This window comes from Eumetopias jubatus, unplaced genomic scaffold (assembly GCF_037043125.1).
Source record: "Eumetopias jubatus isolate StellerSeaLion01/CBP00866 unplaced genomic scaffold, mEumJub1_p1.0 scaffold_2, whole genome shotgun sequence".
Lineage (NCBI taxonomy): Eukaryota > Metazoa > Chordata > Mammalia > Carnivora > Otariidae > Eumetopias > Eumetopias jubatus.
Window position 1 is genome coordinate 79,618,562 of NW_028274808.1, and position 27,073 is coordinate 79,645,634.

Consider the following 27,073-nt stretch of genomic DNA (forward strand, 5'->3'; position numbering starts at 1 on the left):
TAAATGATAAATTCTTATTTATTGAAAGACATCCAGTTGAGAAATAGAGAAATAATTGTTAGGTAGGCATAAATGGCACATGATTATGATTAAGTTCCACTAATTCATATTTCCAAATTACACTTTCTGCTAAATCCAGAGCATTATATTCATGCAGCAGTGGTAGGAAGCATTGATTTTTTTTTTAATGTCCATCCTCTTGAATAAAGCAATGTAACATTAGGAACATTTAGTAGAGTCATTTTCTACCATCTGAGTATGTGATACTCTAATGTTAAGAAATCAAGTCTAAGTCTAGGATATTTAGACTGATTATTTGTGATATACAAAACTCACGTCAGTTATATAAATCCAGTGGTTGTACCTGGCTTTCACCTTCTTTATGTTGAAATTTTCCATCATTTATGGCTTGTCCCAAGCACAAAATCCTGAGCAGTGGGATACCAGGTAATGAAATCATGGTAGCAGGAGTAGTTTGCTTTTGCACACTGTTCAGGAGGCCACAGATTTATCTATAAGTTCTTTTTTTTCTTCGATAGTATCATTACATATTTCATCAGATATATTAGCTGTAGTAGGTGTAGTCTGGGGAGTCACAGTGTGTCCAAACCCTTGGTAGTGACCCATGGGTGAAGGTGGTACAGAAGAGGCAACAGAAATTGCATCTTGTGAGGATGAGGATAACAAGCTTGTATGTTCATTTTGATCTTGATCCTCAGGAAAAAACTTTTTCCTAGGATGTCCCATGACTGTCCTTCCTTTAAAGTAATAGAAAGGTTCCCAAGTTAGTCAAAAGTTATTTTTACCACTATAAGCTTACCGTGCTAGGAATAAGTTCCCCCTCCCATCTCTCACTTTGAAGAGCTTTACTGGTACTGCTTTAAACAAAGTCTTTTCATCTCTTAAACAGCTTCTAAATTGCCCTAGCAGGAGAACTACAATAATCTATTTGGATGAATGAAATGGCTGGTACTTACCAACATGCCTTACTTGTTCAGAAATATCATCCCTAATATCTGAAACATCCCACATGGCAAGAAAGGAATCAAAGCATGAGCCCTCTTCTGCTTCTTGGACATATGGTTTGTATGAGAAAGTGTAGTGATGAGCAATAGCAGCAAGGAACATCTCAATACAGATGATAAAGTCCTATAATAACAAAAACAAAAATCGCCATCTTTCAGCTTAACTCTAGTTATGGAGATAAAGGAAAAGCACTATCTTACTCTCTTTTCAAAAAGTATTTCAGTATCATCAGCTGTTTTATTTCCCCCATAAGATTATATTCATTTTTTCATTTTCCCAAAATAACTCATTTCTCACCTCTTAAAAAAAGGACAAAATTTTACACTAACTCAGTCAAGTATGTTTTTGCAAAGTACAATGCAGTCTCAATCCACTGCCCAAAGACTAAGAAGAGAAATGCACAAAGAGAAACTGACTAGGAAAAACAAAAATCTAGGTTCTGTTCCTGGCTCTACCACAAATTAGTGATGATGGCTAGTCTCTCTAGGGTTCCTCCATTTTCTCCTCTGTAAAGTGAGGATAATAGTAGCCTCACAACCTGCATGTTGTCAGGTTTAGGAGATAATATGTAAAATGAGTAAACAGTAAAGTTTTATTTACAGAGAGCACTAACCTGGAGTCCTGTAGCCACAGCTTCTACAGTTTGCCATTCCCATGTATGCTTTTCAGAAATAACGCCAACTTTTACCAACAAAGCAATAACTACTGCTTGCCTATATGTTAGGAAAAGGTAAACGCCATATCTATATCAAGCATAAAATGAGCAGTTGTTTTAAAAATACGCCATTTTTAAAAAAAGTTAAACCCCAGCACAACTTGTGGACCACCACCACCACCACCACCACCACCGCCCTGCTTTCACAGCATACACCTGAAGACACCGTATATCTACACTAAATACATTTATTTGCTTTACAAATTTATTCTAGTACAGTTTCATCACGTGAATTATGATTATGCATTATTATACACATGGAACTTCAAAACTTGGTTTATATGTCTTTCGTTTTGAAAGTGTATACAAGTAATTAGATTTTAAGTTCTTCCTATATACAGACAATGCCCACAACCTTGAACAATAGGCATTTAAAATAAAGGACAGACACTGAAGTGTTATTTACATGTGTATTAGTTAATTATTCAGATTATTTTTTAAAAAATATTTTGAAACCAGTCTTGTTGGAAGTGCTGGAACTACAGACCAACTCAGAAGGCATTGGACTCCCAAAATGGGAGTCATATTGAACATTTCAAGCACATCTGTGGCTATGACCCTAGGTTAAATTTAAACAGCTAATAATGAGACAAGTTTATATAGTTCTGTAATATAAGATTTTTACTTCAATATTGCTTGTAATGGTGAAAGGATTAGGAACAATCTAAATGTCAACAGGAGAGTAGTTAAAAGGTTAGATCCACAGAACAGAATACTTAGTAAAACCAAAAAACAATCCCAAATGTGATTGACAAAGAACTATATCCATAACATACTGAATGTATCATTGAGTTCTGCAAGTTTTTATGGTATGAAACTCTTTCTGTGGCATTTTATATGTGACATTATCTGCACCACGATGTTATTCATTCTTTGAGTGGTAGGATTGCAAGGATTATTCTTTTTCCCCTTTTTGTATTTGTATACTGTTAAATTTGGTGTATTTGTTCTAGGTCCCCTATCACCCACCCTTTTACTAAATTGGGACCATGTACAGTTTTGCCTTCTGCTTTAAAAAATATATTTTACTAAGCAAATGAGCATTATCTCACATTATTAAATATTCTTATGTTTATCTTCCAAACTGCAGACTATTCTATTATATGAAAGGACCATCATGTATTATTTAATGATTCCTCTAGTGTTGAGACAGTTAGGTTGTCTCAAATTATTTTCTTCTTATAAATGTTATGGTGACCATCTGATTATTTCTTTATGAAAAACCAAGAAGGGCTAAACAGATGAACTTTTTAAAAAGGTAAGTAGAGACATTTTAATTCATTTTCTATATTAAGATTATTTTGAAAATCCTCCCTAATCAACAGTGTTATTGCCCTGTAGAAAATGAGAACATTTAAGAGAAAGCAACACTTACCAAAAAGAAACAAAAACCACCAGTTTTACACAAAGAAATTTGCCAACAGGTTGGATTGGACTCAGTTCTTCCTTCAGTACTTTATAAAATAGGAGCAAACAATACATGGCAAACTAGAAACAAAATTAACAACAGTTAAACTTATTCAGTAAGAATAACTAAAGATGGTAACAGAAATAATACAGTTATAACAGAGAAAACAGAGACCTGGTACAGAGTAATGTTTTAGGCAAATTTTTCTAGGCTTTCTGTTCTGTTATTTTTTAGATTAATAATGAGCTTTTAGAGTTTACTGTGGATGAAAATATAGGATATGAAATTTCTCAGAAGAGATACATAATGTCTTCCCTGAAAATGGTTTTCAGCATTCACTTATGGGGGCCCATAAAGAAAACAATGAACAAATGACTGTCATGAGTGGAGGAAAAGGCCCTCATTCAGCCCAAATAAAAATATATCTGCTTATTTTTTTTAATATATCTGCTTATTAGACAACAGAGTAAGTACTATCTGAATAGAATAATGACCATGAAATATGAAAGTAAGGAATCAGGGAAACAATTTTTCTTGAGGGCAGTATGTTAATCCAGCTCAATTTACTTTTTTAAAATAGTTTTTAAGACTTAATTATTAACTATTTTTAGAAATCAGTTGTAACAACCTATGTAGTATACATAGAAATAAACATTTCCCTGAAAGTTTAGTTTTTCCCATTACAGTATATAAAATGTTCATGTAAAATATTTTAGAATATGAAAGCAATAAAGAAAAATACAAAGTTGTCCATAGTCCCATATCCAACCATTTCCTTCACACACAAGGTGTGTTTTTTTTTTTTTTTAAGATTTTTTATTTATTTATTTGACAGAGACACAGCGAGAGAGGGAACACAAGCAGGGGGAGTGGGGAAGGGAGAAGCAGGCTTCCCGCTGAGCAGGGAGCCCAATGTGGGACTCGATCCCAGGACCCTGAGACCATGACCTGAGCCAAAGGCAGACGCTTAACGAATGAGCCACCCAGGTGCCCCCATAAGGTGCTTTTTAAAAGGTATCATCGACTAAATATAAAATTTTGTTGCCTAACTTTTCCCCCACTTAAAGTGTATTACTTTTTCATATGTTTCATGAGGAATATTATTATTTTTTTAAAGATTTTATCTCTCTCAAATAAATAAAATCTTAAAAAAAGATAGGCTGTATACCCAAAGATATTAAAACCAAAAATAAACCATTTCTTGAGGATACATTCCCAGAAACGGAATTACTGGTTCCAAAGAATATGAACCTATATGCGAAAGCTTTGAATGCACACGCATATTATTATAATAAACATCTAATATCACACATGCATGCCCCTGCACCTATTATTTTGTTGAAAACATTAAAGATTTTAAATAAAGTACATGTTCTTAAGCTGAAAGGATCAGACATTTATTATTTATGGGGGGAGGGCAGAGGGAGAGGAAGAAGCAAGCCCCCTACTGAGCAGAGAACTCAAGGCAGGGCTTGATCCCAGGACCCCAGGATCATGACCTGAGCTGAAGGCAGATGCTTAACTGAGTCACCCAGGCACCCCAGACAGTTATTTTTTAGAGCATTTCAGTTTCTAGAACATCATTTTTCTTTAAACTTGGCATTTGCAATTTTCCTTTATTCCAAATATACGAGAGAATTTTATTCTCTCATTTTTATTCAAACCTGGTACTGGAGTACCTGGGTGGCTCAGTTGGTTAAGCATCTGCCTTCAGCTCAGGTCATGATCTCAGGGTCCTGGGGTCCAGTCCCGCATCAGGCTCCTCACTCAGCGGGGAGCCTGCTTCTCCCTCTCCAGCTGCTGCTCCCCCTGCTTGTGTGCGCTTGCGCGTTTTCTCTCTCTCTCTCAAATAAATAAAATCTTAGAAAAAAACGTTTAAAAAAAACCAAACCTGGTACTATCATATACCAACTAGACATTTTTTTTTTTTTAGACAAGACATTTTCTCTTACTGAGTATGCCTAGGTTATGTGTTTTTTAAGGACAGCATTGTGCTTTTATTTATGACATCCACACAACTATGTAATGACTACCAGGACCAAATGAACAAACATTGAACAAACAGGTCAAGGTAAAAGTCACCAGGTAATTTACAAAGATACTATGTCTTTATATCCGTATAAAGACATATTAAAGTTTCTTCAAGGTTCTTTCCTATAAATTGAATTTCAAAATTAAAAAATAACAAACTTTATTCCCAAAGAAACTTCTAAGAAAATTTAGTCATAGATACTAATTTAATACAATTAAAATATTTACTTACCAATTGTGACATGTTGTTTATTATAACCAAGTAAGTCCAAGCATTTGAAAAGCTAAAGTTCCCTTCATCATATATACCAAGCAGCTCACAGATTCTTAAAAATGGTAAAAATGAGATTTATGATTAAATCAAAATATATTTTAAAACATAGCACTGACAGTAATATTTAAATTTAGAAGGCAGTTTATTTAAAAGACCCTACAGATAATCATTTGATTTTTGGTCACTGAGGTGGTTTAAAATTAAAAAATTTTTCTAGTAATGTTACCATATGATTATTCCCCCATCTTAAATCTAAAATAAGACACACACATTGAATTAGAAGGGGTAATTACTAGATTAAAAAAAATTATGTTGCCTAATTTTGAAAAACATGTAATGCAAGTCAATATATACAACTATAATTTTTTCCCCAAACTATCCTGGGAGGTAAATTTTATGAACACCCAGATCTAAGAATTAACTTACATGATTCCCCAGTTTCTAAACTGCAGACAAATAAAGCATGCTTTCATAAATAAATTAGATTTAATTCTAAGGTAAATGTTACTAAAGGATTGCTAGCTCAAAGGCAGAAAAAAGAAATGAATGCTTCTTTCACCACCTTCTCCTTCTCTGAACACGCACAATTTAATTATGAATAGCAGGTAAAACATGTAATCTACTCACTTTATCTGATATTCTTAAATTTTTATTTTACCAGATAGCTTAATGACAATACCATTTTATCTCACCTCCTAAGCCTTGACAGAATTCTTACAAAAGAAAAATACGGTTCATCCTTGGAATATAGTACTCATATTCTAAGTTAACCATATAGAAAATAATCCATATAGAAAATAAAACCATATAGTGGACCGAAGGTAGCATACTTTAATTCATGTAACAGGTACTTTTGTAAAGCTGTGCGAACATTAATATTTGAAAAGGAAAAGCATTTTTAAAATGTTTTCCAGAAAGCTGTAGAGAATGCTATTTAGAAGAATTCTGTGGCGATTCTTTGCTTATAGTCACCTTATTTATTTTAATATCGTAGGGTTTCTGTATACTGTGTTTTTTATAACAGACTATATATCATAAACAAGTAAATAATGCTCTTTGTATCAGCTGTTCTCACTTAAGTCGGAGCATGAGGATTTTAAAATGATAATATAAATTCTTTGTACTTACAAAGCGACAATAGTGGTGAATGGTCTGACCACTGTATACTGCAAAACACCCAGTTTGCACCTAAATAGCAATACTCTGCCAAATGGGGGGGGAAAAAAAAACCTTAGCATTTCAACTACTCATTTAAATAGTATCAAATTTTCTCCAAAGCCCCCCAGATTAAAATCACTTTGACAAATGATGCCATATTTATATTAATCTTTTTAATTTAGTTATTCTAAATGACAACTGGGGAAGAATGTGGATCATAGCAAACATTGTTTAAATGCTGTTTTTTAAATTATTTGACGACTACATCTTCTGAAAGATTACCCTTTCTGTGTTCAGTCTCAAATTCCTGATTACTGCAGCACAGAAAGAACAAAAGTTTGTCCCTGTATGTTTCTGGAAGAAAGAATGAGTAACAAATGAACTGTGTCCATGTATATGTGAAAGTGTATTCAGAAGGTATTATTTACATTTAAGGTTGTTTCAAGTTTGGAATTTAAATATTATTCCAGAGAGTGTGACTGATTAGATATTATGAAAGGACACACAAAGATCCTGAATAAACAATTTTTATCCTTTTGCTGGGCTCACTCAACATAGGGGAAAATTCACGAAGAGTAACAAAGACAAAACAGGAAGTCCCAAAACAAAAAGGCTCTCTACCTGACAGCCTTGTACAAGCCTTTAAAGACCAAGTTGCTCTGAGGGCAAATGCTTTATTTAGCACTACTATCAGGAGAACTGATTATCAATGTTATGTATTATGAATCCCCTAATATTAAGAATTACATCTAGGGGCACCTGGGTGACTCAGTCAGTTAAGCGGCTGACTTCTTGATTTCGCCTCAGGTCATGATCTCAGAGTCCTGGGATTGAGCCCCATGTTATTAGCCTTTGCAGTCAGTGGGGAGTCTACTTGAGGAGTCTCTCTCCCTCTGCCTCTATGCCTCTCCCCCCCTTTTTTTTTTTAAGTATTTTTTATTTATTTGACAGAGAGACAGCGAGAACAGGAACACAGCAAGCAGGGGGAGTGGGAGAGGGAGAAACAGGCCTCCCGCGGAGCAGGGAGCCTGATGCGGGGCTCGATCCCAGGACCCTGGGATCATGACCTGAGCCGAAGGCAGACGCTTAACGACTGAGCCACCCAGCTGCCCCTGCCTCTCCCCTCTTGTGCACTATCTTTCTCAAATGAATAAATAAATCTTAAAAAAAAAATTACATCTAAACTGAGAAGACTGAGAATTTGGCATACAAGCCTTGAGGTGTTATGTTAATAGGATTGAATAAAGAAACTGCTGGGGTTCTGTGTGCTGAGAGCTGCTTCTCCCTGCTGAGGTGGTGCACTCCACTTACAGCTAAGTGTGCCCTATGTGGGGGCCTAAAGGGGGCACTTGGGCTTGTTGGGAGACCTCTTGAGAGAATGCCTTGGCTGTACATGCTGTGCTTCCTGCCCCATACTCTTTATAAATGGATTAAAGTCAATTAGCTACCTTTGAAAGCTGTAGAGAATTAATGAACTGAAGATGTACTTGAAGAAATTGCCCAGAATGTAGCAAAGGCTGAGACAAAGAGAAAAATTTGAAAGTTACAGAGAACTGAGTAGAATCAGAAGATCTCACATATATTCATTGTTACAGAAGACAGGAGAGGAAAGGCAAAATCAGAAGAGGTTATGGCTAAGAACTTTGCAGAAATGATGAAAGATACGAATCTACAGGTTGAGGCACCCTGTAAATTAAGCAGGACTAAAACAGAAACAAAACAACCTAAATACTTCATAGTGAATCTGCAAAACATCAAAGATGGGGTCTTAAATGCAGGTGGAGACAGATCATCTATAATGGAATAACAAATTGATAGGAGAAGCCTAACAGTAATAATCGAAGCCAGAATTAGAATAAAATCTTCAAAACGCTTGAAGAAAATTCCTGTCAACACAGAATTACACCCAGCAAAACAGTCTTTCAAGAATGAGGGCAAAATAAAGATACTTTTGGATAAGGGTATCTGAGAAAATTTGCCACTGATACACTGACACTGAAGGGAACTTTTAAGGGCCAGACTTTAGAAAGAAGGAAATGATCCCACAGAGTGCTGAGATGCAAGAAGCAAGGAGTGTGGATCAAGTAAATTGTTTGTTTATTTATTTGACAGAGAGACAGTGAGAAAGGGGACACAAGCACGGGAAGTGGGAGAGGGAGAAGCAGGCTTCCCGCCGAGCAGGGAGCCCGATGTGGGGCTTGATCCTAGGACCCTGGGATCATGACCTGAGCCAAAGGCAGACGTTTAATGACTGAGCCACCCAGGCACCCCATGTAAATTGTTAATATTTGTAGTCAAATCTACAAAAGACTTTAAAAAAAAAACTATCCAAAAATATGTCTAATTTTTAAGATTAAAGTTAGATTTTAAGTAGTCAGTAAATTTTAGACTTGTTTTTTTTTTAAAGATTTTATTTGTTTATTTGACAGAGGGTTAGAGAGAGAGCACAAGTAGGCAGAGAGGCAGGCAGAGAGAGAGAGGGAGAGAAGCAGGCTCCCCGCTGAGCAGGGAACCCAATGTGGGGCTCAACCCCAGGACCCCGGCATCATGACCTGAGCTGAAGGCAGCGGCTTAACCAACTGAGCCACCCAGGCGCCCCTAAATTTTGGACTCTTAACTAGTCATAACATTAGAAACTGTAACTTTTAAACCTGTAAGAAAAAAAAATGAAATAAAAAAACGGAGTAAGAAAATGAAAACAGCAACAACAAAATAAACTACCTACCTACCAATGGAATCTGGAGTAGCACCGGCAAACAGGTTGATACAATTGCAATAAAATACATATTTTCATAATAGGTAAAATAATCATGTTAAAATTACAAATAGTCAAAGATTATACCCCGTTTTGCCACTATATGAGCTGTGAAAAAGCTTTTGGTTTTCAAGGTTTCTTAAAAAATATAGTCACAAACCTATTAATATATTAGTATTTGTTAAATATGGGTGTTTTAAAACAGATTTTTCTGTTTACATTTGTTTGTATTCCTCTAATGTTTGGAAAACTTTAAAATTATTTATTAAAATCTTTATTAAAATGTAGATTCCTGGGGCACCTGGGTGGCTCAGTCGTTAAGCGTCTGCCTTCGGCTCAGGTCATGATCTCAGGGTCCTGGGATCGAGCCCCACATCGGGCTCCCTGCTCAGCGGGAAGTCTGCTTCTCCCTCTTTCTCCCGCTGCTTCTGTTCCCTCTCTCTCTGTCCAATAAATAAATAAAATCTTTAAAAAAAATTAAAAAAAAAATGTAGATTCCTGAACTGGATCCTAGAAAAAGGACATTAGTGGAAAAACTTGGGAAATCTGAAGAGTCTGCAGTTAAAAGTATTATACCAATTTTTTTTTTTAAGATTTATTTTAGAAAAAGAGAACATGTGAGTTGGGGGGAGGAGCAGAGGGAGAGAAAGAGAATCTCAAGCAGACCGAGAGCACAGAACCCCACACTGGGCTTGATCTCACGACCCTGAGATCATGACCTAAGCTGAAATCAAGAGTCTGATGCTTAATTGAGCCACTCGGGCACCCCACCAGTGTTATTTCTTAGTTTTGACAAATGTACCACGATTATTAAGATGTTAAACATTAGGGGAAGCTGGGTGAAGGGTGTGTTAGAAATCTGTCTTGTCTTTGCAACTTTTCTGTAAATTTAAAATTATTCTAAAATAAAGGCTGACTTTAAAATGGAATCAGTGATAAAAGGATAGAAGAAAGTGAGACAAAAAGAAAACAGATGTCAAGATTTTAAATGAATATATCAATAATCACAAAAATGTAAATGGCCTAATTTAAGTGATGAATTGTCAGATTAGAATTCAAAAAATTCTAAACTTAAATATATCTAAAACATAAGGAAATGGAAAGGATGAAAGTCAAAGGTAGAGAAAGATATGCCAGGCAAATACTAAACAAAAGAAAGAACAGGAAAATAACTTTAAGACAAAAAAGTTTTTTTTTTTTTTTTATTAGAAAGCATGCGTTTGAGGGGAGGGGGAGAGGAGGAGGGAGAGAGACTGACTCCATACTCAGCATGGAGCCCAATGCAGGGCTTGATCCTCATGACCCCCCTGAGATCATGACCCGAGCCAAAATCAACAGCTGGTTGCTTAACTGACTGAGCCACTCAGGCATCCAAGACAAAAAAGATTTTTGGAATAGAAACAGCATCAAAATATATAAAACAAAAACTGACAAAAGTACAGAAAGTGACAATCAGTGGCAGAATTTAAGTATCTTTTTCAGTAACTGACAGTGTAAGTAGCCAAAATCAACAGAAATACAGAAAAATTGAATAACACATAAGACTGACCCCATGGACATAAATATAATACGTTCATTCATTAATATAAAAAATACAATTTCGTCAAGCATACAGGGAACCTTTATAAAAACTGATCATGTACTAAAGGACATGAAACAAATCTTAACCAATTCCAAAGACTGTCTCAGAGAGAGTATATTCTCTGACTGCAATGAAAAGAAATAAAATGAAAATCTACCCCCCACCCCAAATCCTGTTTGGAAATTTAAAGTATTCCAGAATAACTCCAGTAAAGAAAAAAATCCCAATAGGAATTTAAAAATATTACATGGATGATAATAAAAATATAAAATCTGAGATTTATGTGGTGATGGGATATTAACTAGGCTTACTGTGGTGTTCATTTTGCAATACATATAAATAGTATGGAATGTCATCTTTAAGCGACACATGCGTAGACTCAGATATGATGAGACGGCTTTAAGAAAGTCAGATCGACTTTACGGAGCCAACAAAGCCCCTTGGAAATGCTGGCCTGATACTTTGCTTCCCCTCAGCCTTACCAGGCCCTGCTACCAAATACTAGCTGTCTCTGCAGAAGTCTGGACTCAAGGTCAACTGATATGGCTGCAGCCTATGAACAAGCAAGCTCCTGATTCCTTTCCTGAGAGAAGGAGCCCTAGGACCCCATCCAGGTTGTACCAGCTCTCAAGAGCATGCCCACAGCTTCTTCTCCTTGTCCTAAGATAACCTCCTGACATCAGGGACTTAATTTTGCCTCATTCTCATGTCAAGTCTTCACCCCAAAGTAAACATGGGAATATATGGTACATGTTTCCTGAATGTACGTGCTCCATCTTTTCTCCATGAATAATCATAAATGTCCCTGCCCTTTAAAAAAAAAAATCGAACAATTTTTTGAACAACTGAAATTAGCATAATTAGTATAATTTATTAATTTAATGTATGTCAATTACATTTTTCAATAAAAAAACTGGGATTAAGTGAATGTAGAACTTGGAAGGAAAATGTACAGTTTTCAATGCAGTATTAAAGAAGGGGGTGGCTGGCCGGCTCAGTCAGAAGACCATGTGACTTGATCTTGGAGTTAAGTTCGAGCCCCACATTAGGTGTAAAGATTACTTAACAAATTCGGGGCATCTGGGTGGCTCAGTCGTTAAGCATCTGCCTTCCGCTCAGATCATGATCTCAGGGTCCTGGGATTGAGCCCCACGTCGGGCTCCTTGCTCAGCAGGAAGCCTGCTTCTCCATCCCCCACTCCCCCTGCTTGTGTTCCCTCTCTCACTGTGTCTCTCTCTGTCAAATAAAATCTTAAAAAAAAAAAAAAACCTTAAAAATTTTAAGAAATCTTTAAAAGAAAGGAAGAAAGGCTATGTAAATTAGTAACCTAAGACTCTAACATGTTCGGAAAAGATAGTAAACCAAAAGAAATGGGAAAAAGGAAGTAAAAATAGGGCAGAAATTAATGATAGAGAAAACCAATATATTACACAGAGAATCAACAAAGCCAAAAATCAGTTCTTTTTAAAATGTTTTATTATTATTTTTTTAATATTTGAGAGAGCAAGCAGAGTGAGAGAGAGAGCACAAGTGGAAGGAAGGGCAAAGGGAAAAGCAGACTCCCCGCTGAGCAGGGAGTCTGATGCAGGGCTCAATCCCAAGACCCTAAGATCATGACCTGAACAGAAGGCAGACACTTAACTGACTGAGCCACCCAGGTGCCCCCAAAAATCAGTTCTTGAAAAGACTAGGAAAGATAGGCAAACTTCTGACCACATTGTTCAAAGAAAAAAAATAAAGATACTAATAGCATTAGAAATGGAAAAGGGATCATAACAACAGATCCAGAAGAGATGTATGCCCATAAAGATTTATTTATTTGAGAGACTGTGTGTGCTTGCATGAGTGGGGTGGGAGGGGGAGCAGGGAGGAAGAGAGAATCCCAAGCGGACTCCCTGCTGAGCTTGGAGCCCAACTCGGGGCTCCGTTTCAGGACCCCGAGATCATGACCTAAGCTGAAATCGAGTAGGACGCTTACTTAAGACTGAGCCACCCAGGTGCCCCTGCCTATATATTTTAAAACTTTGTTTATTCTGCTTAATTCCTAAAAATTTTATTTTTTAAAAAATGATTTCAGAAACAACAGGAAGCCGAAACAGTTCTATACCTGTCCTCCCACAAGTCCAGGTCTAATCTTTCATGCTATAGTTACAATCTCTTCCTGTGATACACAAATAAAAGGTGATAATGCCTATTCAGGCAGTATAATGTGGATATGAATATCAGACAGGAACAATGTAAAAAAGGAAAATTATAATCTTACTCATGAACATAGATGTAAAAATTCTAAACAAAATATTAGCAAACCAAATCTTGTGTGCAGAAAAGCAGACGATACATCTTAATCACCGAATTTACCCTAGAAATGCAGGGTGTTTTAACATTAGAAAAGCTATGAATCTAATTCACTAAAGAGGTTAAAGGCAAAAACCAACCATCTCAATAAATACAGAAAAAGCATTTGATCAAATTTAATCATTTACTCATGATTAAAAATTCAAACAAGCTAGGAGTAAAAGAGAGCTCATTTAACTTGATAAAGGATGCCTACAAAACACCTTTAGAAACATAAAACTCAATTACATTTTATAAGAATTCCCTTTAAAATCAGGAATAATGCAAGAAGAATATCTAGAGATGCACACCAGCACAGTGAGAAGAAAGAGCAATGTATAGTACAGGCCGGAAAACAAAGAGACCCCTCACTTGAAGAGGACTACCTGCACAGAGAACTTAGATCTACAGACTAAGAAAATGTAACAGGATTTTTGGATATAAGACCAATATGCCAAAACCAATTGCCTTTCTGCACACTGGAAGCAATTAAAATAATTTTTAAAATAGATGCCATTTATAATAGCAATAAAATACATTTATAAAATCAACAAAGATATACTTTGAGAAAAATGTCTACTGAAAGGTAAATGAACAGCTAAATAAGTAGAAGGCTAGGCCATATTAATAGTTTAAGACCAAAAAATCATAAAGATATCAATAAACTAAAGACTGAATTCAATTACAATAAAAAACAATCCCAACAGACTTTTCAAGAACCTGACAAACTGTTTCTAAAGTTTATACGTAAGAGCAAAGACCCAAAAATAGCCAAGATAATAGGGTCAGGGTACTTGCCCCTCACTTAACACTTATTAATAACCTGTAGTAGTTAATGTATGGAATTGGTCCAGGAATAGAAAAGTTAACCAACAAAACAGAAAAAAAAACCCAAAACAAAAAGCCACAAACAGACCCACCCATTCGTGTTGAAATTTGACATATGACAGAGACGGCAAGATCAGTGAGGTAGAAGGGAGAGAATGGTGCTAGGACAATTAGCTAATGGAATAAAATGAAATTGCATTCCTGTCTCACACAACATACACATAAAACATCAAATGTTTATAAATCTTAATGAGAAAATTTTGAAATCTTTAGAAGAAAAGCACAGGACAATGTTTTGTAATCCTATAATTGGAATAATTTTTTGAACAAGACACAAAAAGTATTGACTATAAAATAAATTCAACTATATTAAAATTAAATTCAAAACTTCCATTTACCAAAAGATTTAATGAAGGTGGCAAAGCATGCCAAAAACTGGAAAAGATATTTTCAATACACACTAAACAAAGAATTAGTATCTAAATATATAAAGATCCCCTATAGAGCCATGAGACAGACAACCCATTAAAAAATGAGAAGCGGGGCACCTGGGTGGCTCAGTCACTAAGCATCTGCCTTTGGCTCGGGTCATGATCCCAGGGTCCTGGGATCAAGCCCCTGATGCGCGGGAAGACTGCTTCTCCCTCTCCCACTCCCCCTGCTTGTGTTCCCTCTCTCGCTGTGTCTCTGTCAAATACATAAATAAAATCTTTAAAAAAATTTAAAAAAAAAACAGAAAAAAGCATTCCTCAGAAAGGAAACAAAAATGGTTAATAAACATATAAGAAGTTGCTCAACCTCATTACTAATCAGGGAAATCCAAATTAAGACCACAGCAATATACCACTTTATATCCTCTTGACAGGCAAATATAAAGATTCCAAATGTAGGTGAGGATGTGGTTCATTTAGAAGTGTTTTATACTGTCAGTGGGAGAGGAATATGGTACTGCCACTTCAGAAAACAATTTACCAGTAACAAAGCTGAACAAAACCTAAAGACCTAGCCTGCCACTACAAGGTATATACCCTAGAGCATTTTTTTTCAAACTGTCAAATTTAACTTGGTAGGCCATGACCTGAATTTTAAAAACAAGAGGAAGGGAATATATAATAAGGATTAGTACCATTTCATGAAAACATTTGTTTCACCAGTATACTAAATCAACAGGTAAAGAGTTTCCCCTCCTCTCGTGAACATACACAAAATTTAAGGTTCATTGAAAGAAAACTCATTGTGTTCACTGTTTAAGTTACAACAAGAGGATAAAAAGCAGACTTAGTTGTTTAATCAGTTAACAACTGCACACTTGCCATGGTATTTACATCATAACCAAAGCACTATACTGAATTATCCTAAATAGCAACAGCCTGATTAATTATCAGATTTGTAACGCCAGTTACCTACTAGAGGGAGACTGGTAGCCTACAATGTATTTATACACAAGAGATGTTTTATTATTGCTAAAACTGCATTAACTTTGGTAAACACTTAATGTTTTTTCAAAGGAAAGAGTACTGAGTTATAACTATGGATGCATTGCTGACATTATTCAGGCAGAATTCAAGAGTCTTAGGAAAAAATGAAACCAACACAAAGAGATTTAACAAGAATAAATGTAATTGTGTAGTTAGGAACAAATCAATTGCACAAGCATAGAATAGGAGGATTTTGACCAGTAGCATCACTTGAAAAAGGTCTGGGGTTTTAGTGGACCACTAGCTAATTGTGATGAAGATACAGCTAGAGCCTCATTTTAGGTTCTGTAGTATTAGGAGGAGAGTCCTAATCAAAGTCAAGCCATCATCATTATATTTACTGGACTACTGCAATCTCTTCCATCATTCTCCACTTGAAATTCAGTCTACAAAGAACACAATAATCTCTGAAAATGAAATTTGGGCACTAATCCTCTATTCAAAATCCTATAATGGCTTCTCATCTGACAATGACTCTCTCTCCTGATCAAACTTTAGATAGGTCTCCTCTGAGTTGTCTTTTCCAACTAGGCATCATTCTTAGGCCTTGTCCTTGGCCTAAGTCAGACTGAGCAAGAATACTGCTAAGTCATCTGCCTACCCTTGACACCTGATTACCCTTGATATTTGATATTTCATAAGCTCCTCATCCCCCAGTCTTGATGTGTAAGTGCTTGGTCTGCCCTTAGCAAGAATTCTATTATGCCATTTCAGAGAGAATCCCCATTCCCTTGATGTCTTCTCTTAGTAATCGCTTCAATCTGCTCATTAGCTACAAATCTCCCTATCCATACTGTATTTGTTGCTGAGCACAATATCTCTCCCCCATCCCCAACTTACAGTAGTTTTCCCTTACTATTCCTCTTTCAGTCTCCTGTTCCTTTTCCTTCATAGCATTTCCTGATATAAGTAACTCTGTATTTGTGTCTTCATTTAATTCCAAACGTCCGAACCAAAATGTAGGTTCCATGAGTTCTACATCTGTTATATGCACTAGGATATATCCGTATACTGGCACACACTAAGTGCTAAATACATATCAAGTGTGTTAATGAACACATTAAGAGCTTATGATTTAGAATAGCTAGGTAGCTCCCTGTCATTGCCAAGTGTGTAAACTAGAGACATATTTAGTCCTAATGGTGTACAAATGGTTCTGTATTGCATGGTAGGTAATATAGGTATCCCCAGGTTTTGTATCTACACTGATTAGTGTAACTCCAAATCATTCCAGTCATCTTGACTTGCAACTTTCACCTTATTCCCCATTATCAGTGATCAAGTCCTACCAGTCTCTTTCCTTTCTATTCCAATTTCATGCCTCCTTTTCAGCTTACCTCACAAAGGGACTAGTAATAATAACCTCCTAATTTCCACATCTCTGGAATCTTCCTCCCTCTAATGCATTCTGTATAGTATTGCAAAATTAATCCTTCTGAAATGGTATCTTCAAACGTTTCCTTGCTGAAAAATATCCAATGGCTCATTCATATAAAAAATGCAATCTTAGCTTCAACTGACATTTTCAGGCTTTATTTTCCTTTACTGTCTTCTATGGATATATAAGGCTAACAGCTCATTATTTAGTACTAGGATAAACACTATTTGTTGCTCCTATTTCATATCATATGCTGTTTCCCCATCTAGACTATCTTTCCCTGGGTCTTACACCTGATTTTGTCATTAACCAGCTATGTAATTTTGAGTAAGTTAATCTCTGTAGATCCTGGGTCTCAATAGTAAAAGGATGTTGATTAAACAATTTATGATGTTTTTTCCCTGCAATGTTTTAAGTTTTCTATTTAGGATAAATAAAGTACAAGAGAGTACTTTGTATGTGTGGATTATAAAAATGTGTTTTCTTACTCTCTAAACTTGACTATGAACTACTTGAGGGTAGGAACTCTTCTTAAACTTTCTGTCCTGCTCATAGTACTTAACATGCTGCTTTGCAGAGACCTGACTGATGCTTAAAAATTCTGCTTAAATACATAAAAAGATTAAAACAAAACATACTTACTCTCCCATAGTCCATGGTGGACAGCAACATAAAGGAGGGAAATGTTTCTGCTGATCTTTGGCTTCAAGAATTAATACCAGATTTGGATACCGGTTAGTTAGATAATTGGTAAGGAATCCCATAAAGTTGTAAATGACATAAGCTTCATAACATTCTCTGCAGGTATCCACATATATTGCAATGCTGGGATATTTCAAAGCTATCCACTATGAAAAAGCACAGATGTTAAAAACAGTTGCAGCTAAGATAAAACGAAGTGCCATTCCAATTCATGGTAATCACAATGCTAATTTTTAAGCTTGAGATGTCTTATCACATATTTACATCAAACTTTCTAAAATTTATGAGAGCTCCCAGACAATCTGTGAAATGAACTTTTAAAGGAATAAACATATTGGATATTGGTAAAAACATTCGTGCTGGGGGATAAATAGTGAATATAAAGAAAGAAGCTAAATTATTTTGTTATTGGGTTCTTAAATATAATCTGAAATTTTCCTTGAGATGGTCATAGAAAATGCAATTAAAGACATTTCCTTTATATGTAATCAAATTAAAGCAGTCATCTGTGACAAATGCATGTTAGACTCCATCAAGGAAGGTTTTTTTTCCCCCTCAAAAGATTTATAAATAAAAAGGATGATAATGTAATTTTAAATATTAAAATCTTTAAAGGACTAAGAACTAGTACTTGGAAATTTTAAAAGATTAAGCAAAGAAAATAGCTATAGACTTTTTAAAATTTAAAACACTCATCTTTTCTATTGTCATACTTCATCTTTCTTATTAACGTTAAAAACAAGTGAATCTTTTTACTTTTCTTATTAATCTGACTTCTTATTGCCAAATAATAAACTTTCATTACCTTAAGCATTCTGTAAATATAGTTGTATCATCAAGCAAGTTCTTAGCTAATGAGATAAAATGAAACATACTTACACTATCTAAACTGTATATGGGTACCATCCAAAGAATCCTAGTTGGAAAGCAAAGCATAAGTTAAAAACATTTTACATCATATTTATGAAATAAGTGAACATAACACTAGAAGAATTAAACTATATTAATATTTACCTTATTATTGGTTTCTGTAGTTCCGGTTGTGTATAATGTACTAAATGTTGCAATATCACCCAAAGTGATATAGGTATAGTCAATAGCAAAAAGATTCCAGCAATAAACCAAGCCTTGGTGTGTATTCCAACCTTAAAAAAAAAAGTATTAAAATAAATCCTGATATTAAAACTAAAAAGCTAAATAAAGTATTTTTATTTCTTACATTTATGTTTGATTATTAAGGAGGCCCAACATTTTCCAAATGACTAGTGGCTATTTTTTTTCTTTTTTGAAAAACAGCCTATTTGTGGTTTTGCAGAGGGAGGGGTAGGATTTTTCCTCATGGGGTTGAGCATTTTTCCTTGTGAGGCCTTTTGTAACAGCACTGTGTACTGTAAGAATATTAACATTGTATCATTTCTCCTCAGCTTGTTGTCTTTTATATTTGATTATTGTGTTTGGGGATGTACAGAAGTTTTTAAATTTTCCACAAGTCTAAAAATCTTTTAAAAATTATTTTTTTTTTGAGAGAGAGAGAGACCATGCGCACGCGGTGGGGAGGGGCAGAAGGGCAGGGAGAGATTGTGAATCACAAGCAGGCTCCATTCTCAGGGCAGAGCCCAACACAGGGCTTGATCTCATGACCCTGCGATTATGATCTGAGCTGAAACTAAGAATCAGACACTTAACTGAGCCACCCAAGCGCCCCCAAAAATCTTTTATGGTCTACACCTTTGCTTTTATGTTTGGAGAGTTAAAATCCTACCTACAGGGGAGGGGCGTGGGAGGATGGGTTAGCCTGGTGATGGGTATTGAAGAGGGCACGTTCTGCATGGAGCACTGGGTATTATATGCAAATAATGAATCATGGAACACTACATCAAAATCTAATGATGTAATGTATGGTGATTAACATAACATTATTTAAAAAAAAAAATCCTACCTACATTTTCTTTGAATTTTATTGTTACCCAACATGTTCAATGTGTACTGAGTATTGCCTAACACTTTGCTAAGTTTTTTACATGTCTTTTAACCCTCCCACTTGATGATAAGTACTGCTACAACTACTGTCCAGACAAACTGTGTTAATATGGCTACCCCTCTTATATATGACAGTATCAACTCAGGATATTATATTTTAAAAACCTCTAATTTTTTAAGTCAGTATCTGATCAATATTTTATCCTTTAAAAGCTCAATTTCTAAAAATACACTTTGAACAATCTCATATATTTTTTTAAAGATTTATTTATTTATTTGAGACAGAGAGACACAGAGAGCACGAGTCGGGGGGAGGAGCAGTGGGAAGAGAGAGCAGCAGACATGCTGAGCAGGGAGCCAGATGCAGGGCTGGATCCCAAGGACCCTGGAATCATGACCTGAGCTGAAGGCAGACAGCTGACTGAGCCACCCATGCACCCCTGAACTATCTCATCTTAAGGCAGAGTTCAAGTGATTCACTCACTTCCTGGCAAAAAACCCCAACAACTCTGTTCTATCTGTGGGGCCCTAGGGAATGAATTTTATATTAATTTGTGAATTCACTCTTCAAGGCAGGAGTATAAGTTAATGCTAACTTTTTTTTTTTTGAACATTTTATTTATTTGACAGAGAGAGACAGCGAGACAGGGAACACAAGAAGTGGGAGGGAGAAGCAGGCTTCCCGCAGAGCAGGAAGGCCCAGATGCGGGCTTGATCCCAGGACCCTGAGACCATGACCTGAGCCGCAAGCAGACGCTTTACGACTGAGCCCACCCAGGCACCCCAATGCTAACTTTTTAAAGGAAAAAAGTAGGCATTTAATTTTGGTACTTTTGGGGTTTGAACAGTTAATTAAAAGAGTTGAAGTCCACAACTTCTAGTTTTACTGTTTTGAACAAGATACTTTTTTTCAACAGGGGTATAAAAAACAAAAGTATAGAGAACAAATGTATTTTTATAACAATGAACTTCTATACTAAACAGTATGGAAAACTTGAAAAGCAAATACAGTTAGCCCTTCAACAATTTGGGTGTTAGCACCCCCAAATCCTACACAGTCAAAAATCTGTATGTAATTTTTGACTCCCCCAAAACTACTAAGAGCCTACTGTTTGACCAGAAGCCTTACCACTATCATAAATAGTCCTTTAACACATTTAACACATATTTTCTATGTTACATATATTATATACTGTTTTTTTTTTTACAATAAAGCAAGCTAGAGAAAAGAAAATGCTATTAAAAATCGTAAGAGAAAATACATTTACAGTACAACACTGTATTTATTGACAAATATCGTGTACAAGTGGACCTGCAGTAGTTCACACCCATGCTGTTCAAGGGTCAACTACACAAAAAGTCTTGCTGAATGCTGGAGATTAATCAAAATAGTAAGTGCAAAAGCAAGTATGTGAAGGTGAAGATTCTAAAAGGAATGTCTGAGCAGTCATTTTCCAGGGATTTTTGCTTGGCTCAATTTCATTTAAAATTGAGTACAGGTGGTCCCAGACTTACCTGGTTCAACTTTCAATTTCTTGACTTTACAGTGGTGCAAAAGTGATATGCATACAGTAGAAACTATACTTCAAATTTTGATCTTTTCCTGAGTTTTTTGCTATGTGGTATGACATTCTTCTCCTGATGCTGGGCTGGGACAGGGAGCTGTAGCTCCCAGTCAGCCATGGGATCGCAAGGGTAAACAATCTACACGCTTACAACTTCCTCCACGTGCGATGGAGTTACATCCCAATAAACCCATAAACCCATCGTGGTTGAAATATCCTAAGTTGAAACTGCATTTAATGCACTTAGCCTGCCAAATATTATCTCGCCTACCTTAAACATGCTTAGAACACTTCTATTAGCCTACAGTTGGGCAAAATCATCTAACACACAGCCTACTTTATAATAAAGTGTTCAAGATCTCATATCTCATGTAATTTAATGAATACTATACCGAAAGTGAAAAACAGAATGGCTATATGGGCACAGAATGGCTTTATATGTACTGGTTGTTTACCCTCATGACTGCGTGGCTGACTGAAAGCTACAGCTTGCTGCATGGGCCCAGCATCATGAGAAGAACATTATACTACACAGCACTAATCCAGGAAAAGATCAATATTCAGAATTTGAAGTACGGTCTCTACTGAATGTATTCTGCTTTCACACCATTACAAAGTCAAAAAATCCTAAGTCAAACCATCACAGTTGAGGACCTTCTATACCCACACAGCCATTCTGTTTTTCACTTTCAGTACAGTATAGTATCCAATAAATTACATGAGATACTCAATACTTTATTATAAAATAGGCTGTTAGATGATTTTGCCCAAATGTAAGCTACTGTAAATGTTCTGAGCATATTTAAATGTGGCTAGGCTAAGCTATGATGTTTGGCTGGTTAAATGCATTAAATGCATTTTTACAGACAATATTTTCCACTTATGATGGGCTTATCAGGACATAATCCCATTATAAGTCAAGGAAGACCTGTATTCATTTTAATAATAGCAGCATATTCTAGATCTTCTCTGTTATAAGGTGATAGTAATTTTAATGGGCCCATATTTGTTTTTATAATTGCCTTAGTGCGAACTTGGTGGTAGACTCTTTAAGAGAAAAATGATGTGCTTGTGACTAATGAAGGCCAAGCATCCTCAGTGTGCTATAAAAAAGAAAGTTCTTTTCAAATGATCATAAAACAAGTGACTAGAGAACTGAGTCATTTCAGTAGAGTGATGCCAAATTAAAAAAAAAAACTTGCATCACAGAGTTAGTACCATTTTTACATTGCAGGTGGTAGTTTCAGAAACACATCATCTGTTCACATTAATGCCATTAATTTGAATCATGGTTTTATAGTTGTTTGACTTTTGAGTTACCTAAAAAAGCTATATGCATAAGAAGTCTAATCTCTTTTGTGTGTGCACATAAAGATACACAATAAGTAAATGTTAGGTATCTGCAGAAATTATTAATATAATTATTACCTTTAATTTACATTTATTTCTAAATTATTCACACTTGAAACACACTGATATGAGGGTATCATTAAGATTATCTAGACTTATCAGCCATAAGCGGGGTTGTTTCGGTTCACAAAACAAGGAGGAGATAAGTAGCACTGACTTTTTCCCCCCTATGGTAACTCGAAGAAAGTAGAGAGAAAAGAAAAAACCATTAAGGACAAACATCCAGGAGTGAGTTAAGTGAACCTGAGCCAAATGCTTTCAGAGCAGAGAGGAAAGTGCATAAGAGAGTGCTCTCTGGGTCCAATCCTCCCGGGAAGAGAGGAGCACTTAACATAAAGGGTAGCTACTTGAGGCATAAGTACACATAGGGAAGGGTAAAATGACTGCAGAGTAGTGTGACAATATGTGTGCATTTAACTTACTGGACTTTCATTATACATGCTCAGCCAAGTAAGAGACAGAAATACTTTAAGTAGTGCAGATGGTCATCTTGCCATTCCAATAAATAAGTATATGCCCCACCATGGGCATGGGATGGTCTCTATGAACTTCTTGTTTTCTACAATTTCAGTTCCCACTGACTTCTCACAGTGTAAGCACAGGGATTCTAGTGTTTAAAAGACAAATGTTTTTCATGCAAAACTGTCCCTAAACATTTAATGCTCAAGCAGATGTACGTGACTCTGCCTTAGGTGTTCAACTGAGAACCTAATCCCAACTAAGATGTTATTCCACAAGAAAAAGAACTGCTGCTCCAAAGCAATACTGAAATTTTAAAAACAGTGATAATTAGGGCTTCTTGTACACCTACTACGTGGCAGGCCCCATGTTAAGCATTTTAGATACATAAGCTCATTTAGTGAATAACGATGAAGAGAATGATATATTGTATATAAGGCACTTAGCACAATGTCATGTTAGCCACTATCTCTGTTTCAGTTTTCACATCTACAGAACGAGGACAATTCCTATGCTTCAAGGGTTTTAAGAAGATTAAATAAAATTATACCTAATTCTTGGGGACATGCTCTAGTTATTGTATGTAACCTTAAAAACAAAACCTAACAAGGAAAAAAAGCTTCCCTAACCCACACTCCTATCTACAATGCCATTCATTTTTCTGGTCCATTTCAGAGTCAAAATACTCAAATACAAAAATGAACAAAGTACTTGTCTTCATATCCTGATACCACTTCTTTGCTTCACATTCATTCTTCCAACAACCCCCTCTACTTTCGGCCCTTACAACTCCACTGAAACCATTACTAGGATCACCAGTGACCCTCCTATCTTATGAAAACCAACAGATGTCTCAGTAGCACTGGACATCGTTCACTATTTACTTCCTGAAACACCCTCCTGTTCTGGCTTCCATGACACCACTCTTTTGGCATTCCGTTTCCTCACTGGCTGATGCTTTTTTGTTAAGTTCCTGTTCCTCTACCAGATTTCTAAATGTTGGTGCCAGGTCCTCAGCCTTTATAATCTCATCCATCTTTATGGCTTTATTTTTTTTTCAAAGATTTTATTTATTTATTTAACGGAGAGAGAAAGGAAGAAGCAGTCTCCCCGCTGAGCAGGGAGCCAGACACTGGGCTCCACCCCGGGACTCCAGGATCATGAGCTGAGCCCAAGGCAGGCACTTAACCAACTGAGCCACCCAGGCACCCCATCCTTACAGCTTTAAACACTATCTCTGTTCTGACAACTCTCATATTAATATCTGCAGCTCAAACCTTTCTGAGCTCTAGACTTGCATACCCAACTGTGTATCTGACATGCCCATCTGATTGTCTCTCATATACCTCAAACTAAATGTCTAAAGCAGAACTCAATTTCTCTCAAACCTGTCCCTATCAATTTTCCATCCCACTAACTGCCATCACCATCTACCCTGTTGTTCAAGATAAAAACCTCACAGTCATTTTTGTTTTTCTCTCATTGCCTCTCCTCCCCAACCAAACCTACTGTCAAGTCTTGTTTTTTCACTGCCAACGATACTTAAAATTCAGTTTTCCATCTCTATTTCTGCTATCCTGATTTGGACCGTAAGTCATTGTAACTTGGGCACCAATGACCTCTTAACTACCATAAAGAGCTTTCTAACGTCCCTTTACTTCCACTTAATTTTCCATAGCTGGTAGCATAGCCATTTTGTACGGTTTTATTTTATTGATTTGGTTTTTTTGTTGTTGTTGTTGTATTGGTCTCCACCACTAAGTTCCATGCAGGTGGGTGCCAGGTTTTTAGCTCTCACCATATAGAACACAAGCCTGATTTTATCACTGTGATGAAGGAAAGCTTGAAATTTTTAAAACAGGGCAACTGGGTGACATGTGAGTAAAGACCTGAAAGATGTAAAGGAATAATACCATCTGGAGTAAGAGCATGCCACGAAGGGGGAACATTTAATGCAAAGGCCTTAAGGAGGTAGCCTACCCCACATGTGTGAGCAAAGTCATTGTGATGGAAGCCCAGAATTGGGGAAAGTCAGAGATGAATGAGGCAGGGGTGGTGTCAGATTATGTTGGGCTATAATGGCCATAGTTAGGGATATCGCCTGTTAATCTGGGACTCTAATTGGAAAATTTAGAGAAGAGGCACATAATGTGACTTACATTTTAATTACTTTGGCTGGTGAATTGAGAATAGTCCAGACAAGACATGAAGAGAATTTGGTTCAGGGTGTTTGCAGTAGAGGTTGCAGATTAAAATTTTCCTTAAAAGCTGGCACTTAAAAACTACAGTTAACTAACAACTAAGAGAAATCTTAAACTAGGTTGATATTATACATATTAGCCTTAAAAGGAGTTACTATACCACACTCCAAAGAAATACTCCCAAGTAAAAGATACCTATTTGTATTAAGATGTCTATACTTGAATTCTGGTAGGCAAATTATGAGAATAACCTAAACATCTAACACATGGGGAATATTTAATGTAGTGGAATGTTATATTAACATTAAAAATAACTACATAAGCTATGCCAATATGGGAAAGTCAACAAAACATAATTTAGTGAACATACAGAAAGAAAATGTATATTAAGCTGCATTTTAATTATGGAAAAATCATTTCCATAATAAAAAGCCTAAAATAGCCATGGTCTTGCCAATGCTCTTGTAAAATAGGGTTGCTAAATAAAAGTATTTTCTGGTATTTATTAACTTAGAATTTAAAATTCATTATACAATTTTTATAAAGTACCCATCTAAGTTGAGTATACCTTGGGGTCTTCCCGCTTGTAGTACTTTACTGATGTCACAATAAGAATATGACATCAAAAAATATACAAGGGACTTTTTGCAAAATCTTTGTGGGTTAAGACCTAATGTGTAAGTAAAAACAAACTACAAAGTTAAACCAACTAGAATCCTTTAATTCAGGAAGCTAGTTAAATGCTAGTAAAATTCAATACATGGTTTCAAGGTAGTTTATTTGATCTTGTGAAGTCCAGTATCTGAACAGATCAGATTTCAGGAATAAAATTACCTTTCTGGGAATTGATGAATACTTGCAAAAGAGTGCTCTTCTAAGCAGCAATCTTAATATATTCTAACTATTTTCTCGACCTGGTCCTCCTTCCACCTGCAGCATGCTTTGAAAAACCGTGAACAAGAAACCAGACAGGTTTATCAACTAAGACTGGGCTCATTTACATGACAATTTTCAGGATATAGAGTCTGGGGCATCTGGCGTAAAAATGGGCAACTTTAAAGGCTAGAGGCCGATGGTGAAGGACACTCTTACCTCCAGCTTCTGTAATTCCCACACGCATAGAGGAACCGCAACCACTATGGACACCAGGTAGATGACCACCGCTAAAGGTCGAATCCACTGTCTCCAGTTCCTCCAGGTACAAGTGCAAGGCATGTTTCCGCATAAATCAGCTCCAAGTAGCAAGGAAAAAGAACTCGAAGGAGATTGTAATGGGGAGCCCTGTTCTTTTGCTGTTTTGTCAACTCGCATACTACAGAGAAACAGCTGTTGGGCGACTTTACCAGCAGCTCGAGTCGCCTCCTCGGCCCGCGTTGTGCTTTCTGCTGCTGTTACCACAACTGCGGCCGCTCAGGGTGCTACCAGGGAACAGTGCGGACAGCATCCTTTCTTCCCTGCCCCGCATCTACCCAGTTTTTCCGCGGTGGAATTCCCGGGCGGAGCCGCTGCCCTCACCTGGGTATCGCCCAGAGCTCCGCCTGCACCATGGCCTCGAGGACAGCGGCGCCGACCAGGACCGACTTCTAAACACCCTGCACACAGTTCGGTTCCGCCCCGCAGCTGCCTGCCCACTTGCTCTTTTCTTGGGAGGTGGAGCTTCCTCCCTCCCGCACCGGCAGGCGTCTCTTGGCCCGATTCTGCTGGCAGATAGAGGTGAGGACTGAAACCAGCGGGCCCCAGGATTTCCTCACTCACTCCCACGGGACATCCCCCACAGCGGAACCCAAGG

General features: G+C 36.6%; 1 protein-coding gene across 1 annotated transcript; it reads right to left on the minus strand.

The window, feature by feature from the left end:
- Window positions 1-27,073, minus strand: TMEM184C (transmembrane protein 184C). Its single transcript, XM_028125275.2, has 10 exons — window positions 26,377-27,073; window positions 18,684-18,814; window positions 18,549-18,585; window positions 17,610-17,815; window positions 6,583-6,657; window positions 5,413-5,506; window positions 3,117-3,229; window positions 1,640-1,739; window positions 978-1,149; window positions 1-758 (listed from the first exon to the last, which is right to left on the minus strand). Exons 1-10 carry the CDS (start codon window positions 26,593-26,595, stop codon window positions 493-495), a joined length of 1,413 nt encoding a protein of 470 aa, XP_027981076.1. The 5' UTR covers window positions 26,596-27,073; the 3' UTR covers window positions 1-492.